Source organism: Besnoitia besnoiti, chromosome VI (genome assembly GCF_002563875.1).
Source record: "Besnoitia besnoiti strain Bb-Ger1 chromosome VI, whole genome shotgun sequence".
In the NCBI taxonomy this organism is placed as follows: Eukaryota; Apicomplexa; class Conoidasida; order Eucoccidiorida; family Sarcocystidae; genus Besnoitia; species Besnoitia besnoiti.
Window position 1 is genome coordinate 2,409,437 of NC_042361.1, and position 18,663 is coordinate 2,428,099.

The 18,663-nt window shown below is 53.3% G+C and overlaps 5 protein-coding genes across 5 annotated transcripts; 4 read left to right on the forward strand and 1 right to left on the reverse strand.

Moving 5' to 3' along the window:
- Positions 1-546: 546 nt before the first annotated feature.
- BESB_067510 (U6 snRNA-associated Sm family protein) lies at positions 547-1,687 on the forward strand (the record flags this gene model as incomplete). The annotated part of the gene is made up of 3 exons (XM_029365144.1): positions 547-634; positions 1,039-1,110; positions 1,548-1,687. 3 exons carry the CDS (start codon positions 547-549, stop codon positions 1,685-1,687), a joined length of 300 nt encoding a protein of 99 aa, XP_029218727.1.
- Positions 1,688-3,497: 1,810 nt separating this feature from the next.
- BESB_067520 (uncharacterized protein) lies at positions 3,498-4,577 on the forward strand (the record flags this gene model as incomplete). Its single annotated transcript, XM_029365145.1, has 1 exon — positions 3,498-4,577. One exon carries the CDS (start codon positions 3,498-3,500, stop codon positions 4,575-4,577), a length of 1,080 nt encoding a protein of 359 aa, XP_029218728.1.
- Positions 4,578-5,402: 825 nt separating this feature from the next.
- BESB_067530 (uncharacterized protein) lies at positions 5,403-6,689 on the forward strand (the record flags this gene model as incomplete). Its single annotated transcript, XM_029365146.1, has 1 exon — positions 5,403-6,689. One exon carries the CDS (start codon positions 5,403-5,405, stop codon positions 6,687-6,689), a length of 1,287 nt encoding a protein of 428 aa, XP_029218729.1.
- Positions 6,690-7,180: 491 nt separating this feature from the next.
- On the forward strand, positions 7,181-8,796 carry BESB_067540 (uncharacterized protein; the record flags this gene model as incomplete). The annotated part of the gene is made up of 3 exons (XM_029365147.1): positions 7,181-7,430; positions 7,931-8,198; positions 8,661-8,796. 3 exons carry the CDS (start codon positions 7,181-7,183, stop codon positions 8,794-8,796), a joined length of 654 nt encoding a protein of 217 aa, XP_029218730.1.
- Positions 8,797-16,886: 8,090 nt separating this feature from the next.
- Positions 16,887-18,374, reverse strand: BESB_067550 (uncharacterized protein; the record flags this gene model as incomplete). Its single annotated transcript, XM_029365148.1, has 2 exons — positions 16,887-17,170; positions 17,933-18,374. The coding sequence occupies 2 exons, from the start codon at positions 18,372-18,374 to the stop codon at positions 16,887-16,889; spliced, it is 726 nt and encodes a 241-aa protein (XP_029218731.1).
- Positions 18,375-18,663: the final 289 nt, after the last annotated feature.

Sequence of the window (18,663 nt, forward strand, 5' to 3'; positions counted from 1 at the left end):
TGTTGCAAAAACACAAGAACTGGCTCGACTTCTTTCGTTAGTAATCGTTCCATGGTCGCTCATGAACAGTTTCTCTTGCGCGCAGAGGAAACCAGATTTCCATTTTCACGGGTTTACATCACCAGCTGTTCACTTCAACCCAGTGCAAAGCCGTCGGCATGTGGTGTCCTGAGTGTCTTTACTCGGGAAACTGCAGGCTGTTATATGGCACCTCGACAGAGCGCTGGCGTGAGCGGGGCACTGTGCTGTTTGCCAGCATAAAATCGATGTAGGCAGTCCACATCGGAAGATCGTGCACACTCTGCAGTAGCATTTGCTATCTGTGTCAGGCGTTGCAGTGTTGCTGCCAGAGCTTCGGACGAAGTCACAGACAGCGGTGCGCGCTCGTCATTTTGTCTCCCATCGTACCACCGTTACTAGTTAACTCAACTTTGTCGCTCCTCACTACGGGCGGTGCTCTATCAATCGATTGGCTGTGAGGCCAACAGTCTGCATCAGTGTTACCTTCTCGGCTCTCTTCGTCACCCGCACAAGAAGTTCGGCATAATGACAAGCAAAGAAGTGCGGTCGGTCATCGACCTAAACAAGTTTCTCAACCAACGTGTTCGGGTCAAGTTCAGTGGCGGGCGAGAGAGTGAGTGAACGTGGGCCACCGTTTTTACCGTTGGATCGCTACAAGTTTGGCGGGTTTTGGAGTGATACGAGGATCATCCGGAGCCACAGATGCGTCGCTAAACTGCGTTGAGAGGAGCTGGCTGGAGTATAAAGTCTGTCTACAAGGCGCCGCTGCTCTTTTGCCGTCTTTTAGGGCTCTGGTTGAGCAGCGTGAAACTTCCTGAAGTTGAAGATCTGAATCATGACTGAGCGAACAAGGTTTTTTATGTGAGGGTAGCAGCACGCCTGTTGTCAACCCTGATCGCAGACAACCGCGATGGCTCAGTGCTGTGGCGGAGTGACATCTAGGGGCTTCACTTCACAGTGCCATCGCGATGCTGGAGATTCGTAAGCGTGTGGGTCGGTTGTTCATGTTATGTTCAGTTACTGGCGTCCTGAAGGGCCACGACGCGGTCTCAAATCTCGTCCTCGACGAAACGGAAGAATTTCTTAGAGGTAAGCAATAGAAGTCGATCTCTTGATTGCGCGTAGCCCAATGAATGTACAATGTCGACGCGTTCGCAGTATTACGCTGGCAGACTTTTGTACCACTCTTACTGGTGTATCCTTTGCAGTTTGCGTGCTTACTGCGACCTTGTGGTCTGGCAACTTTCGTACGTGCGTTGCGTGCGTGTCCGCAGAGAACGTCCGCTTTTTTTGAAGCCACAGAGAGAATGCGTGACATGTAGTGATCCGGGCAGTCGTCGGATCAAATTCTCATTGTTATGCCAGATGTGGTAGTGTGCAATCCCCTGATACCAGGGCCGCGGTAGGGTAGGCGGTGATGCGAATTCGCGTATGTGAAGAAGAGGAACAGACACCATCGAATTAGCGCTAATCAAGCGATGTGTAAAGCTCTTCATGCAGACGACGGTGCTTCTCTGTGTCTGCAGATCCGGAGGACCCGTACAGACTCCTCGACCAGACCCGGTCTCTAGGCTTGATCGTTGCCCGAGGTACTGCAGTGGTTTTAATTTCTCCAGTGGCTGGTACGGAGGAGATAGCCAACCCGTTTGTAGACGCAACCTCGTAAATACCCATCTTTCCTTGGAAATCGTATGTGTTTGTATGCGCGTGAACGTGCGTATGATGAAGGCTTGTGGGTCGAGTCATCTGCACTTGCGTCCGGCAGCACGCACCGTCATGTTAATCACGCCACCGCGCAAACAGCGCCTGGCTCCGGGTGGGTGCGTACACCTCGGATTTACGGGAAGGATCTCACTTGGGCATTGCTCGGCGACTGTAGCGCTCAAAACTTCACGTGGTCCATTTGGCTGGACGGACGAACTCATCGCCTCCTTGCGGGGCAGATTACAGGGAGGCACGTGCCGCAGTCAAGGCTAATCACTGGCATCCTTGAAAGACGCAGTCCGCCCACAGAAACGCGTCGTTCGCGTAATAGAGAACTAGTGGCGTCTCGCCGCGTGCCCAGTTTCTCTCGCGTCGTTTTTACGGCATTTAGTAACAAACCAATATTTGCCCTCTACAGCTATCGCGGCAGTGTGGCTATTGCCAGAAAATAGCAATAGACATATTTTCGGCAGCCACAGAGGTCACAGGTGGTCATAACCCGGGTCAGCAGGGTTCTAGTGAAGGTACGGTGAGCACTTGCTGCTTGTCAACAAATGGATTATGCATTGGTCGTGGTACGTCCCAGAGTGACCTGCGTTTACCACTGCTGTCAGGCATAAGGCTGGGAAACGGTTATCTCACTGATTGCGAGCTCCCAACATTTTCAGCTACGTCGGAGCCGAGGACTCTGGGCGGTAGAAGAATTACACTTGAGATATCACGGCGAACAGTTGCTCCAGCTACGTATCGTAGAGATTCTCTGTTCTCAGGCTTAGCCATATCTCGCGTTGCCCACGTCAACGGAAGTGTATGATTCGTCGAAACTTCTTCGTCCTAGGTGTGTCCCCCCCCTCATCAGGGCTTAACCGTGTGTGTGGTTAATTGTTGTTAGAAACACTGTTAGACAATTCCAAGTTTTAGGCGAGCATCCCTCCCTCGATTAATCTGCCAGTACAAAAGTCGCTCCCGTATCGGCACGGCAACCGCCCCTGCTCAGCGTTGCGGTTGCGCACTCTTCCGTATATGTCACTGTTCCCTCTTTTCTCGTGATTTGTTGGTCAGAGGCGATGCCATGGCAGATGCTCCGTTCTCTTCTCTTCAGCATATCCTGTCCCTGGATATGCCGGGGGCAACTGCAGAGTCGCCGTGGGCTAATCGAGCCCACTGTGTAGGCGTACCTGGCCGGAAAAGACCAGGTATACCCGCCATATTGCTCTCAGTATGGTGGTTTGTCTTGCAGATAAGCGTACCCCAGGAAATAGGAAATGTTCTTGCGGTATTAGCCACTACCATGTTTCGTTGCCACTGCGGGCGAATGTCTGGTTCTCACCCGCCCAGGTCGACAAGAACGTGGTCGATCACGGGAGCAGATGCATGCATGCGGACGGAGATGGCGTGCAGCGTCGAGCATCTCTCTTCCCTGCAAAATAGCATACTCAAAAGTGAAGACTAACAGTCCCGACTATGTTGCAGCACACCCCCACTTGGGAGCTGGTGCTGCGTCGTGGCGAGGGGTGACTTCGTGTCCGCGGCTGACAGTGCGAACCTGGGTAGCCATCTGTGGCGCTCTGGTGAACCGTTGAACTGCTAACTCTCTGAAGCGGGTTTCCGTCTTGTATTCGTTTGTGCGCTCAGGACAATGGTGAAATCTCGTTTGCGAACCGCAGTACGTGTGAGTGAAGAGCTGCCATTTTCTGATCGGAGCGCTTCCGTCACTGGTACCCGTGTCACTCGGTATACACTAGCGCACCGCGAACAGGGCATGGCGCACCATGGACTGTGAGGCTTTCCGAGCTGTTCTACCGGCTGAATTTCAGCGGCGTTTTCTTATCAAACGTGTCCGAGCTGACGGCCGTTCTTTTCTTACATACAGACAGCCACGCATTTGTTCGAATACACTCGCCAACTGCTGTGGATCGGCCTCTGTCCGGGCGGGCAACAACTACTATCTTGCGGGAGTTCGGTGCGAAGTGGGGAGGGCAGCTGCGAGGGAGTGCAGCGGCGGTATTAGGCACTCATTGAAATCATTCATATCGGGGGAACTTGGGAATGATTCTCTGGAATCGGGTGAGCGTTGCAATGTTGCGCCGACTGGCAGAATCGTCGCGACTGTAGAGTTCCCGAAGATCTGCGGAGCAGAATTTACCGATGCAGGTGGGCCGGCTGTCAACGCACCGCTGCTTATTTCAGGTGCTATAACGGATGTGCTGAACTCGTCCTTTGTCTTCGACAGCTCTCAGTTACGTCTGAGAGGTGCTGACACTAGGGAACGAGGCTCCAGAGATGATGATGGTATTACAGACGAAGAAAATGGCGCTCATTCCTCGTCAGAGAACGAACACACAGAAGCGCAGTTGGGGCGGGAATTTGCATGGCATTTAAACGTGCATATTGTCTGTCTTGAGTACGACGGCAATCCGTTGGATTTCGCTTTGCTCGCTGCAGTGGCGGCACTCGAGAATACCGTGTTACCAGGTGTATGTTGGGACAGAACAGCGAAGTGGTGGAAGCAACTGCCGCCTGAAGGAAACACGTCATCCGCCACTATTACAGAAACATCAGGCAGTCTCGTTACGTTCGGCGCGCGAAAGCTCTTTTTGTCTAGCAGGCCAATAAGCGTCACATTCTCCAACGTGATGTCACAGTGGTGGGTGGTGGACCCAAGTCGAGAGGAAGAAAACCTCGGCACTTGGTTATCGATGGTTTTCATGAAGAACAAGTGGCACGTGCTTCGTCTCGGCGGGACACCTGTGGGAGCGAGTGTTATTAAGATGCTCCAGGTGAAAGCGGGAGCCATAGCATCAGGTGCAGACGCTGCACTTTCAGAAGCTGTTCAAAACAACTTTCACTGAGCTAATGATTGTGCGCAGTGGAACGCAAAGCCATACCTTACGACATTTATGCTTTGTGGACCAAGTGTTTCCTTCCTGGCGTTGCCCCTGGAGTACGTTTTTCAACTGTTTGTAAATTTGTTGTGGATGAAAACAGCTAATTGAGCTTAACGGTTCCGTGTACGACTCCGGTTATGAGATACAGACAACCAAGTTCTTTATGATATGCAGTACACCACCACCCCACTGGACCTCCCTTGTCATTGAACAAGATTCAGTTAGGAACGCTAGTTCACCGTCAGATGTAATACGTGAGCTATCTCTTGGTGCAGTACTAGCTACTATATGTGGCTTTATCTTCTATAGCAGAGATATGTTCGGAGATACCGTAAATCTATTCCATGTAAATGCCGGTGCTTCTCCATAGTTTGACGAGGATTAGAACTCCCAATATTATCTGACTTATTATCCCCGGTCCCTGGCCAGTGCAGTAAAACGTAAACGGCGGCGCTGTCCCGATGTTTAATTGGAGAGCCGTTTCTATTCTGAAGGTGGCACAATATGGTGCAACTTATGCGGGGACAGCACTGCGCTTACTGTGAAGAGTGCAGCCCAATCGCGGTGGCAGTTTTGTCAAGATGCTCGCAGAAGAAACAGCGTGCGGGTGCAACAGCGGCTTGGCAAGATGTACTTCCAGCCACCGTCGAGCACGCGTGAGGTCTGGCTGAGCCGTGGGTCAGCCGTCATCCGCAGATGCCTGCAAAAGCCGAAACAAACGTCGGCATAAATGTATCGCAGTGAAAAATAATAATTGTGTGTGTAGTTCTTAGTAGCAAAGCGATTTCCATGTTCGGCTTTGTGGTCACGTTTGTGTCATGTATCGCCATTGCTGGCGCGAGCCTAGGTCACGCTAGCACAGTAGCGAGTCGCCGGCAACCACTAGAGTTCGATGCAGTCCTCACTAGCGATGAGCCGACTCCGTCTATCACTTTGACGCCTCATGTGTACGCGGCGGTTTCTGTGCTTCCTGAGCACGGGGGCTTGGTGAGTGGTACCCTGCCTACAGCAGTACAACCCGACTTGGTGCCCGAGTCTTCATTCAATGGCATTGCCTCAGCAGTGCCAGACGCTCATCCGGTACAGGCGACGCGAACCGCATTGGGGATCACTCGCGAAGGGGAACAACATGTTGGCAACAAACCGAGACATGAACCCGAGCAAAATCATGTGCGCGTGCAAATCAACAGCCCCGGCGCGAGCCTCTCACCGCGTGCTCCTCCCCCTTTCAGCACAGCTAGCTGGTATACCTCTCCCGAGACAGAGCACAGCCACCATCGGTTTCGCCCTGAGGTGCGACACCCTGGTTCAGACGTGAAAGCCGGCGACAACCCATCTGTCCTATCTCCCCGGGAGGCGGGCCAAGAACGTGCGAAGTCAACGGTCCCTCTAGCACCACCACTGCGGCAATCCTGGCTCTTCTCTGCGACTCGTGGGAAACTTCACGAAGCAATCGAGTTCATGAAGAACACGGGGGGCACCGTACGGCTCCAGCCATCGCCGTCCACCAATTACGCAGGCTTCGCATTCACTGAGCCAGCTGCTAGCCTGGTGTACGGAGCGGGTGCAGACGGTGGACATGGCCAGTCTTACCCGGCTCCTCCCGGTGAATCACACTCGCAGGGGGATGAAGGCCGAGATATTCATGGCCAGCATGACATGCTTACCCAGTTCTACGGAACGCCAAGCAGTGCCGTGGCCGGCCGGGACGTATACGTCGACGAGAGTTTCGCCTCGTCCACAGAGTCTTTGTCACGACCTGCGTTGCCTCCCCATCAAAGTGCGACCCTCTCGATGACGCACCGCAAAGACACTACCACAACGCCATGGACGGGAGCTAATCTGGCATTCCCGCTGGCAACAAAGGCTTACCAGTTCATGGTACCGCGAGCCGAGCTGTTCCTCGCCTCGTCCAGATACGCAGAGGAGTATCTTGATCTCTTTGCCGCCCTCTACTGCCTATTTCAGAAGTGGTCTTGCAACAACGTGCACGAGTTTGCGGAGCAGACAAGGCGCCATCACAACGTCACAACGGCGGGCGATTCAGCGGGTGCAGAAGGAGGACGCAGTTCTTGATTTGTAATACGCCGAGTTGTCACTTCTACACCCGGCTTCAATGCAGCAACAGCAACGCACGTGGAATCCGTAGACTGATTCCGCGATCCGAATTGGCACGCGAAGTTCGGGGGGTTCAAATGTGCATGCGCGTCCGACGCTCGGGGCAACCAAAAGAGGAGGACATACTTGGAATTCCCATCGCGCACCCTGTGTGACAGTTTGCATGGCGCCCTGTGCAATCCCAGGGACAGTAGCCGCGGTTCCTCCTATGGCGTGAAAAAAACGGGCGATTATCGTTACACGTCGGTCAAACCAAGATTATCTTGTTTTCCATTGTATCAGAAAAGGGCTTCAATGAGTTTTTTGTCGCATGCACGCTGGTGCGTCTAAGTACAAGAACTGGCGACGCAGTTTCTCTGCCCTTTACTTCGTTTTCGTACTGTGTCCGATTCTTCACTTTAGTCCTTCTCCGTGCCTGAAGGCACAGTTTCCTACTCCGCTGCAGGGAGATGGCGGCCTCTCCTCGGGCTGACGTTCTGCGTCTCGGGTGCCGAGCGGCCCCGGCGTTCTTCACTTTGAGCCACCGCCGATTGCTGTTCGCTGCTGCACCACTGCAGTCCTTCTCTGTGACGAATAAGCAGTTTCATCCCGAAGGCCTCGAAGCTCGGGCTCCGCGTCCGTATCAGGGGTTGGACATGCGCAAGATCCACGAGCACAAATGGATTAGCCCTTTCACTACAAGAGTTCCTCAGAGATCCGGTAAGGCCCATCCACGTCATGGAAAGGGTACGATCGCCCCTGCACCACCTCATAAAGTGATATTCCTACCGCACGCCGAACGTTAGCATCACGCTTCAGTATTTTCCTCGGACCTCATTTACGTGGAATAGAGGGAGGCAACGGCTAAGTGGAACCGCGCGTGGAGGCGAGGCTCCCTGCTCGGTGCCCCACTCCACTGCGGAAACAGGCAAAGTCAGAAGCTGTTAAGTACAGACGGGATTCACATGGAATGCCCTGCTAGCAGTTCTTAGGCGAATATAGTAGCGGTGCCGTGCGCCGGCGGACAGATGGAATCCCCCACTGATGGTAAAGGAGTAGAAGGTGGAAGACATCTTGGCACTCCGTCCTTCCGGGTGCACGCTTTCTCGCGGCTACGGAGGTGATCCCTTAAAACTGATTCCATGGCATGTAAGCGTACGGAAACGGTATGCACAGTGAACCGGTGGTGTTCTGTCGTAATGCTTACTTCCTTGGCTCAGGTTACCAGTATGACATTGGAAAACTGCCGTCGGTGCACGCGTGCACGCACGCCGAAATTGCTTCGTTCTTCGACGTGGAGAACATGCTGCAGAAGTACACGTGGAAGCAGATTGGCCAGATGATGCTTCCCATGCTGAACTGGCTTGGCATGATCGTACTCAGCATCGTGATTGTGGCGTGCCCTTTCCTTGCTTTTGTCTTTTACGAGCAACGCTTTGAACCGATTGAGCAGCGCATTCCGCGGGACGAGTACTTCAAGAATTTCAGGTATGAAGGAGACATGTCCAGGAGTGTACTCTGCCATAGTCCTCACACTGTGCATTCCTACCATGTGTGCATCAGTTCGTGCTTCCGTCGCGTGCGTAGCTGCGCCAAGACAGCCACCGCTGAGAAAAATCCATATCTCCACAAGCTGAAACGCAAAATTCGTACGGTGCATTCTACGGTGCTGACGTTGAGTTCGTCCGGAAAAGTGGAATATTTAGACGGAGGCTTCCGATGCTAGGAGCATAGAAACAGGAAACACAAGTTCTCTGGTTATGTAGGAAACGTCACTTGCTATTTGAATTAGGAGTGAAATAGAATGACCCTGCACGTATTACCTCTGGTGCAGCACTGTCCTTCATTGTTTGTCCTCATTTGGTGTAACTGAAGACGGAAGCACCTGCAGAACTCTTCTCTGACGTCAGGGTGGCTGTGCACCTTGTGATTGTGCATTGTTTCTCACAGGTGGAATTACTGGGGCGGACATCTGGATCACCATGCTTATGGCCAGTACCTGGAGGCGAGACGCGCGAAGAAGTGGAGAGACGCAGACATTAGCCCAGACGACTGGATCCCTCCCCAATACCGTGGTGCACAGTAGGGATGTCATTCTGTCGACCGGCTCCCTTTGTGATGTTGGAGCTCTCCGCTGTGGCAGAGACTCACATGCGTGCTGGCTTGTGAAGTTTGTCACGCGTTACACCTCGCCAATGTTTGAGCCTTGGGGCTCTACCGTCATGCGAAATGGTCATCACAGATTTATCTGTGCCAATCGGTCTGTCTTCATCCCGTGAACTCGACCCTGCAACGGGCGACGTCACGGAAGGGAGGGCTTGTGGAGGAAGACTACTCCATCGACGCGGCCAAGTCACACGCTGAGAGAGATGTGTGTTTCCGAAGCCAAGTGAGCTGGAAATGCGGCATGTAGTGGTGCGCGCCTACAGACTTATCTACTGAGCATCCGAAGCCGAGCAGAGTCCCGTTTCTGAATCACGCGCTACTGCTTACAGTTCTGTGCCCGTAGAGATGAAGGCGCTACGCCCCAGGGTGCACCTTAGACTTCAGCAGCATTCGACTGACGTGCGAGGAATGAACACGTCTGCGGTAGTTCTGAGAGCACCTAGATTGTTCCCCTGTTTACGTGGATCGCGGCTCGTGCCGCGAGAGAGTAGCCAACAAGGGCCGTGAATGGTCAGGTCATGGAGCAACATATCGCCGTTCACACACTGCTGCTTCGTTGAGTTCTATAGAAGTAAGGCCTGTCTCTGCAGTCATCAGAGCACCCGAGGGGTGGCTGCGCGGTTTCCGCGTTCCTTGGGTCCATAATGTTTCTTTCTAGTATCGTAGATTTCTTCGTGGCCAGCTGAAGCACTGTTTGTCGACAGGTGGATTTGGGCTCACGAGAGGGTGCGGGCACAGGGTGCGTCAATGAAATGATACAAATGAGACGAGGGTACACGAAGCGTCGCCGGGAATATTCGACATTGGGACGGTGGCTTACCTCACCAGTGTAACGTTTGTAGATATCATACTCTGGACTACAGATTTCCATAGCAGGCAAGTACCATTAGCCAGAAGTCAGTAGTCAACTCATGGTATATAATCGGTGAACACTGACCAGTCACCTCCAGAATTCAGCGAAGGCCACAAACGCGCAGTTTCGAATGACCTCTCGAGGATTTTCTGACCGTGACCGGCTTCTTCCATGGAGGCCTGTCATCAGTAGAGTGCGTCTTCTCATCGCCGTTGGTTGCCTACTCAGGCGGGTAGCTTGTAAAATGTTTTACATCCCGGGAGAAGCACGTACCTTCTGCGGCACATTACGCTCGTTACAAAAGCCTGACGGCAATCGCAGACATTGAACATGGCTGTCCCTCTCGCCATCGCCAGTCTATGCAGCTCGTGGGAAGCAAAGGCTGAAACTCCCGTAAGGATACGTCTGGCGAACCACTATCGTCTAGACCAGCTGCAACGAACAAAAAAACATGCGTTCCCTTCCTGCGTCTTTTTCCGTAGGGGCAGGCGGCTGCGTCGCAATTTACAGCGAATTCCACGTCAAGAGGAGAGGTTTCAAAACATCTCACAAATCGTCCATGCACAGAAAACATCATAAGCTTTTGCTTTCGCGACAGAAGACGTTCGCAACCAGAACTGCCATCTTTTCATACGGCATCAAGGTCAACTATCTTGTCCGAAGTGTATCCCATCGTTAGCTACAAAATATCTACAACGAGTGTCATGTTTTGCTGTAAAAACCGCAGGCACCATCGATATACTCTTGCAAGCGGTCGTAAAACTTAGCAAGACACCACCACCTTCCTGAAGCATCCTACTGGCATGTCTTGCAACTGAGCATGTCTGTCAGAACTGGGCAACCTTCTGCCGTTATCCCTCTTGCTGCATACTGAAACGTGCGCATTGCCCATCTACCGTCGTGTTGTATCTCCCTGTCTCAGCACCCTCCAATGAGATGCCCTCTGTGCCAAGGCCCTGCTTCCATCAAGACATTTTCGCGGACAAGAGTAAACCCGTTACACATACCACGCATGATAAGGCTCTTCTGATACTGTTAACCGCCACATCAGGTCTGTGATAGTGAAGCGAAGTACGTGATGACCCCCCCTCTTGAACGATCCGGTTCCCCATTGGTTGACTATACGCATGGCAAGCATGGGCCTCTCCCCTCCTATAGACGCCTGGAACAATAAACTGAACGAGAACACGATGCAATGTGCCAGCAGCACATTCCACCCTTCGTCGCGACCCGTTTAAGGGTCGTACCACACTCGGGGAACGACAATTTTGAATAGGCAACTCACTAATGAGGTCATTTAACGATGTTACTGTGTCCACGTGGAAAACTAATTAACTTCATGATGGATTTGCCCTCTTGCAGGGGTATGCATCGAGTGCGCCTGCTCCGCCAGCGTTCTAAAATGGCAGCCAATAAATGCCGCACTCGAATATTCACTGATTCCATCTGTACTGTGGAACGCGGTGCTAGACTAATTGGTCGAAGAAAGATCAACGCGGCTGAGAGTGACTGTGCTGTGCAGAGGCACCTACACAAGACTCGCATACAGAATGGGGAACAAGGGCAACGAACCAGGGCAAGCTTATCTCCCTTTTTGCTCTCCTGAGCCGCATCGCACGAAAGCCAAGAAACCGGCAGGCGACGGTTCGTTCGCGGAAAATGAAGGTAGACACTGGCTGCCGGAGGAAAGGTGGGCAACTGAGGCCTTTCCCCCACGTTTGCCTTGTTTGCCTTCCCCTCCTCTTTCATAGTCGCTGGCAAATCTACTAGGGGCCCGCTCCTGTATCTACTTGACTGTGGTGGTGTCTGGCAGAGCCCTGTTTGGCCCGGGGACTGGAACCACCTTGCCGACTAGTTTCCAAGAATGTGCGCGTATAATGGCAGGCACTACCAAGACATCTCTCTCACTGAGTGCGCTTGCTTTTGATGAGACAAAGGAGCGACAGCATTACGCGAAAGACAGAGGCGGGAACACGGTGCCAAGGTGCGTCGAGTTGGTAGTACTATTTGAGCACCGATCCGCACGCGCCTGGCCATCACTACAGCAGCTGCTGAAGCGGCACCTACGAGGGCCGGCAAACCTCCGCACTCTAAATACTAATCAGTCTGAAAACGTGAACTCTTGTTACCCTCTTCTACGTCCCGTAGTGCGCATGTGAATCAATCGAAATGGGCCCGCAACTGCAGCAGATTCACCGGTGCGAGTCCTATGCCTATACCAGTTCATACTAGTGAGCCAAACAGTCACGCTTGCTCGACAACAACGCTTTCCCTTTCCAATTGTTAGCGCCTCACGCCAAACCCCCAAATGTAAGCATATCCGATATCGGACGTGGCTCGCTTTGCATATGAACCCTTACTTCTTCCCGCCCTCGGCTACCAGCATTCGTGTACTCTGGAATTGTAAACTGCCTCATTTTCTCCTCAGCGAACTTCGCCCTTCGCCTTGGCCTTGGCTTGTCGCGGCGCTGCAGGTCCAGTCCGCATCCAAGATCCCATTAGGATTTCCACTATCCAGTTGCGCCGCGAACCTCTTTACGGATCGCTGCCAGACCTTGGCTGCAGCTCCGGAACACCGGAGCTCACCTGAACAGCGTTTTGCCACGAATGTCTTTGCCGCCAGTGAGAGGCGCCGCCTGTCTTACCAGGGCGAAAGCTACCACAGCCCGACTTTACCACATATGGATTGCTTCCTCTGGTGGCAATGCCCTGTCAGTGGTAGAACACCCCCCCCCCCCTACACCTCCCAATGGAGATTTCTGTGTACCATCGACTCCGTTACCCAAGCTCGAAACACCGCGTGCTAGCAAGCAGCCTACTCGAGGTCGTGCTGAAGGCAAGCATCGCGCGTGGTTGGAAGACCCCGTTTCAGACAACTGGCGGGGGCCTGGAGTTCGGCAGCCGCGGTCATTGAGACGATTCATATGTTCCCTTTGAGTTCGCGGAGACGAAGCATCAAAGGAAGACGCAGACATATATTCTCTTGTGGTAGAACTCGGAGTGGAGAGGGATAGGTCTTCCCCCGTTACTGCGGCCAGCGCGGCCCAGAACGGCTGAAACGCAGGAAGAGCGCCAGAGCCAGCCGACCACTTTGGATCGTTCGGATTGCATACCGTCGACAGTGAAGGCACTTCGTGCCCAAGGAAGTCCTCGAGGTAAACAACCGGATGGGAGCCTTCGAGCAGTGCGTCTGTGCAAGCAGCGCCCTGCGTCACTGACAGGCGTTTCGCTGTGCCGCCTTGCTCATGCGTCGCTACCCGTCCAGAAGAAACGTCCATAGAGTCAGCATGCCCACACCCGCCTGAGCACTGCGTAGCCAATGCACAACGATCTGCGACGTCTTGCACCAATGTAAATGGCTTTCGCAACTGAAGACAACCCCGCCCCAGAGCGGCTTCATCCCCCGTTGATGGAATCGAACGGTCTTCCTGAAACCCGCCAGCCCACAGGCCAGCCGGCGGACTTAGATATTTCATCGATTCGCGGATGAATGCTGGTAAAGACCTTGGTTAACGGAAAAGACGGAATAAATCTCCTCCTGAGGCAACAAAATTTAGCGTGTTGGTTCAGCTTGTGCGCTTGCCCAGGACCTTGAAAGAGACTCGTGTGAGGCAGACGCCACTGTGTATGACGTGACGGTGTACCACCGCCATGTGACTGTCGAGCCTCGCCCGCGTGCGGGCCGTCTCTCACTACTAGATGAGAAGGCGAGGATACAGATGAAACTCCAAAATAACAAGGTCAAAAAATCTGTGTGATCATTGCCGCCTTCCCAGGATGGCCACTGAAGGCCGTGGCAAAACCCTTTAGCAGCTCACAACGTTGACGCGACGCTCACGATGTGCACCCTATTTACGTATATAAAAACTCTCTCGCGCTCACATACGCAACCAACCCAGGAGACATTTCTGAGCCTCTACGGCTTCCGCAATCGTCTATGGACATCCTCCGGAGTCGGCAATCAGCGGCATTAACGAAAATGACACCCCGCCCCCGGCGGCTGAGTTGGAATTGCCCGTGAAGCCACCGCGGACATCGACGCTTCGATAAATCCTGGTTTAGTCATTGGAGTATTTTACATGAAGGAAAACGACGATCACCGCATCGGGGCACGAAAGGTTTCCGAACGACATGGCATGCAACAGCTGTCAATCTAAGTTGTCGCCATGCTTGAAGAGTTTATCACCGTAATGCTGTCCGCAGCCACAGGTCGAGAATGAGGTGAGGCGTACGGAACACCGACTGCGGCCGTGCTGGTAGAGCGGCCTCCTTCGAAGAGAAGCAGGGCAAACGGAACACGAACTACAGATGCTGCAATGAGACCCATGTAATCGCAGGTGGCGTTGAAACCTCAACTCGTCCGGATTTGCTCGCCGAACAGATCCAGCAGACAAATAAAACTGTCTTTCTACACGTGGAACATCAAACCATAAGTAGGTATTTTATAAAGGAATGAACCCCCTGCGAGAAACAGCAGCTTCGCGACGGAGCAAGTCGATCTGCCTCCCGGCTGAACATCGCGGCGCACCCGCAGGCCCGCGGGAGCAACGCGAAGTCAGCGCCACGAGACCGCTGCCTGAAATCATAAGGAAAAGACGGCGTGACACATTCTCTCCCTCTAAGTAATGCAGCCGGTCATCTCGTCGTGTGAAAGGTGGATGCTAAACCAATATGACGGCTCGGATCTAGTTTCTCGCCACGCCGACGCAAGACACAACGTGGAAGTGACACATCGCACGGCCGCTCGCATTACAAAGTCTGAAATCTCTAACAACTTCGCAGCGGTGCAATCATAAACGGTTTTCCACAACGAAGGGATATGCACCGTGAGACGGAAGAGGCCACACGACAAACGAGCAGGCCCGAGCGTCTCTGCAGGAGCATGGCACGCGATGCCCGTCACGTCAAAAGAGAAAAACTCCGCATTGGGCAGCAACGACGATTTGTACCTGGGGGAAATTCGTGTATCACTAGAACGGCTAATAATTTACTGCCGCAGGCGAGGCGGGAGGCGACGAACAAGAATCCTGGGCAGTCCGGTTATGGAAACGGACGAGCGTGGTCAGCTCACGCCGTTGCGTGCACGTTTCCTGCGGAAAACCATCATCCGACGCCCACTCAAAGCGATCGAAGACAGTGAAGAATACTACGGCTAGAGCGCGGAATTCCCCTGGTTTCAGCGGGGAGTCCGTTCTAAAGGAAGGATAGGTCCCGCTAGCATGCAGCGCGCTTGCAGTGAGTCAGGAGACTTTGAAAGCCAATCCTTTGTCTTGATTGCATGCATAGACACAATCATATGCGGCGAATGTAAGCTGTCTTGCGCTATCGCGCATTCATCTCGCATCTTCTAGACCAAGGCGAGCGCTACGCATGTATGGCGTGACGCTTCTTTATCATCCTCACCTCGCGCTAGCGTTCACGGATGCACACACGACAGTTTACGGTATGCCTTGGCACATGTCTATGCCTTTGCTGATGGTGGCGAGGCACGGTGGGTAGCCGACGCCTCGCCACACGTGGGTACCTGACCAGCACACCAGGGCCAAGGATCACGCAGAACATTGACCTCCATGATCTGGGTAATTCAGGGACTGTGTGCCCCTGTGCACTCGAGGCTTAACTTAGTGACAGTGTGACGTGTGACGCATAGAAATGTATTTCCTTAATTGCCGGTTGAAGACCGAACGACGCTTACGTACCAGGGGGAACCTGAAAGCACATCACAAAGCCTCCATTTTTCTGCTGGTATACAGCCTGATTCTGCGCAGCAAACGCTCCGGCTACGGGCTTGGCAGCTGCGACGCCTGGCAGGGCTGTGCCGGTTGGAAAGCACGTCTCCTCTCTATCTTTTACGCTGCCGTCATGCCAATTGGTCCATTCCCCGCGAGCTAACAGGCGTGCTCCGGAAAAGTGAATTTCGCTCTCTAATGAGGCTTGTGGATCACCCAGTATCTCACGTCAAGCTTCCCTACTCTCCACCGTGTTTCACAGCTGCCGCCGGGGATTAGTCCACACGAAGACCGCCACTGGAGGTGTCACGCGTTGACGAAGCCGCGCTCCATATCGACTTGCTCGCTGAATCGCAGCTTTTTATCGATCACCAAACGGTTGCTCGGTTAAGCCCTCGGAAGCTTTCAGCTGCCAGTGCTCTCGACGCGCGAGTGCTGGATACTTCTCCTCGGACTGGATGAGCGCTAGAGTTTTCGATGCAGCACATAATGACTCTATGTAGCACAAAACTCGAGTTTCGGTGGCAAGCTTTGTTCACTGTACCAGCGTTTCCATGTAAAGGCATTCTCTGCTGGGGAGACACAAGGTAACATTTTTGGAACTGTTACACAAATGAACGCATGCCGAGTCTCCGACAAGGCGTGAATACCGTTTTCCACCACCACGTAACCGAACGACCAATGAAAGGCGAGGAAAGCGTAGCACGGTGAAATTTATGTTTCCGCCAGAGTTTATTCTGTCCAGCTTTTCTCGGCAACGGACATACCAAAAGCATACCCCTGGTGCCTCCCCTAAGCTTCCCAGTCTGAGGCGCCTGTGCGTACCCCTACCCGGCGCGCTCTGAGCTGTCCACGACTTCATGACAGATAAAATTGGGTACACTCGAACTGTTTGGCGTGGTGGCTGCGGGTTGCAAATGCACAGTGAAACCCGAACGCCTCTGGGACTAAAGGATTTGTTGCTCATGGACCGCCGTGCCAATCCATCCCTGAGCCACGCAAGAGAAAATTTCACCACGTCAGACTCCCCGAGGAAGTATTGCTGGATTTAGACACCCAATAATGCTATGGAACGAACGGGACTGCCATTTGCAGCACCCGTGCGCGCTTGCACATGAATCACATTGGCATGTGTACTGCGCGACGTTAGTTTGTAGATGAAACGCACAGGCTGATGTCTTCGAGTCCCAGCATGTCTACAAATAACACGTCAGTTTTCACGGCACCTTCTATTGATCGCATGCTGGTGAAGCGCGTACGAGACGATCGGCAGAAGTGCTCGACGGGAACGCAACACCACACTATCGTAGAGAAACATTTTCCTTGGGGCATTTAAGCGAGACAGAAGCGCCGCCGGCGTTTGAGCACGGCTTGTCGCCGCCGCCCGATTCGACCGGATGAACCGGAATCTATATTTTGCGCCGCCCATTAGAGACCGTCGGACCCGTCCGCTCCCTTCTTACCCCTTCTGCGTATGCTTGTTCCAGGATCCCTTCCGTCTTCAGAAACACCGCTTCCAGCTTTGTTGACACCCCGCATTACTGGCACAGGAGAGGCAACGCCCACGCTTTCTTCGATCTCATAATCTTCCCAGTCACTATCATCGTTCTCCTGATGCCGCGTTAGCAGCATGTCCTGCAAAACTGGAGCCGCCAAGACGCACCCTCCGGGGGATCTACTGGTGCTGCTCAAGCATGCGAGGACGAAACCAGCTAGCACCACAGACACAGTAGCACCCACGAAATGGCCGATCGCTGCGCCAAAGATCACAGGGTAGGGAAAATGTATGAAAATGGTTTGCCAGTCTAGGGGAAGAAAATAGCATGACAACAGCGCGCTGACGCTACATGAAATAAAGGGTAAGAATGCGATGATAGCGAACGCGTGCCCTAGCTGCAAAGGTGAGAGAACCAACGGCAGACGCTTGCCTAGATCACCGGGTAGATACGAATACACGGCCTGAAGGAGTCCCGCTGCGCGTCCCTCGCGTGGAAATGTCGCACCTTCTTTTGAACGGGTGCCCGCTTCCGCAGGAGGGCTCTTACGACTTTTAGAGCTTGTTTGAAACAAAGAGCAACACGCACTGTTTTCCTCCCTTTGCGCACGTAGGTTTCTCAACTCTTCTACGATCGCAGCTGCAACCGGAGAGATGAGGCCAACCGACGCCATATATGACGCGAAAAATAGGCATGCAGCATAGTGAGACAGTGGCGCTCCCAGCACCACCGGTAAAAGGGAACATGTTGCTAGCCAAAGCACGTACACGTAGGCAATCGTTCCTGGGCAGCATCTGTAAGAGGAAGATAGTGGAAGACAGGACACGTGGAAGAGCTCAGAAACACGGTTATGCACACGAGCGAAAGTGCCCCGGCGTTTCTTCTTGTTGATGTCATCGCAATCATCCCCCACTGACCCTCTCAAATTAGCCTCCGCGCGTCCTGTATACTGGCTCCAGACGTACGCTACAATCGTACCCTTGAGCGCGACAAGTAAAATGAGAGTCCAGATGCAAACAACGAAAATTTCCAGACCCCCGGTGTCTCCTAGAGCAACCGCCCGGCGATAGACACTCTGGTCTGCATCTTGAGATTCAGTTGGGAGTGCCGTGGATCCGGGATCCGCCGCCTGCCAGTGTGAGGCCAGCTCGCTATTTTGACTGGTACGGCTTGCTGCCTCTCTCTGCAGTTGCAGATTGATTCGATCCGTCAACGTCCCCGCAGTTATTCGGAGAGCAAACAGATTGGTGGCCGCGACCAGCAAGTCTGAAACACTAAGGAGCTGATGAGGCAAAAGGCCCAAACTGCTCCGCCCCCCTTCCGTCCCGGAAGATTCGGACCTGCTCGAAGTCCCCGCCGCTGAAAATGTTTCTCGAACCTTTACAGCGGCGGTGTGGAGAAGCATCCCTAAACGCTCCATTGTGAACTAGGGTCGTGCAAGAGAGGCACACCCCCGATCAATGTCCCAGGAAGAATACAACTAAAGCCAAGAAGGAAACGACACCCCTGCAGATCCCTCGCAAAGAACGTATGGAAAATAATACCCCTCCACACGGGACTCACGGCAGGGCATCATCTTCCGCGCGTGCGCATGGAATTTCTCCGAGGGCTCGTGAACGGGTTTTGGCGCTTGAAGTGCCCGTAGACAGGCCGCAGGACTCAGCACACCCGCCTTACGGGTGTTTATCAGCGAACATTTAATCTGCAGA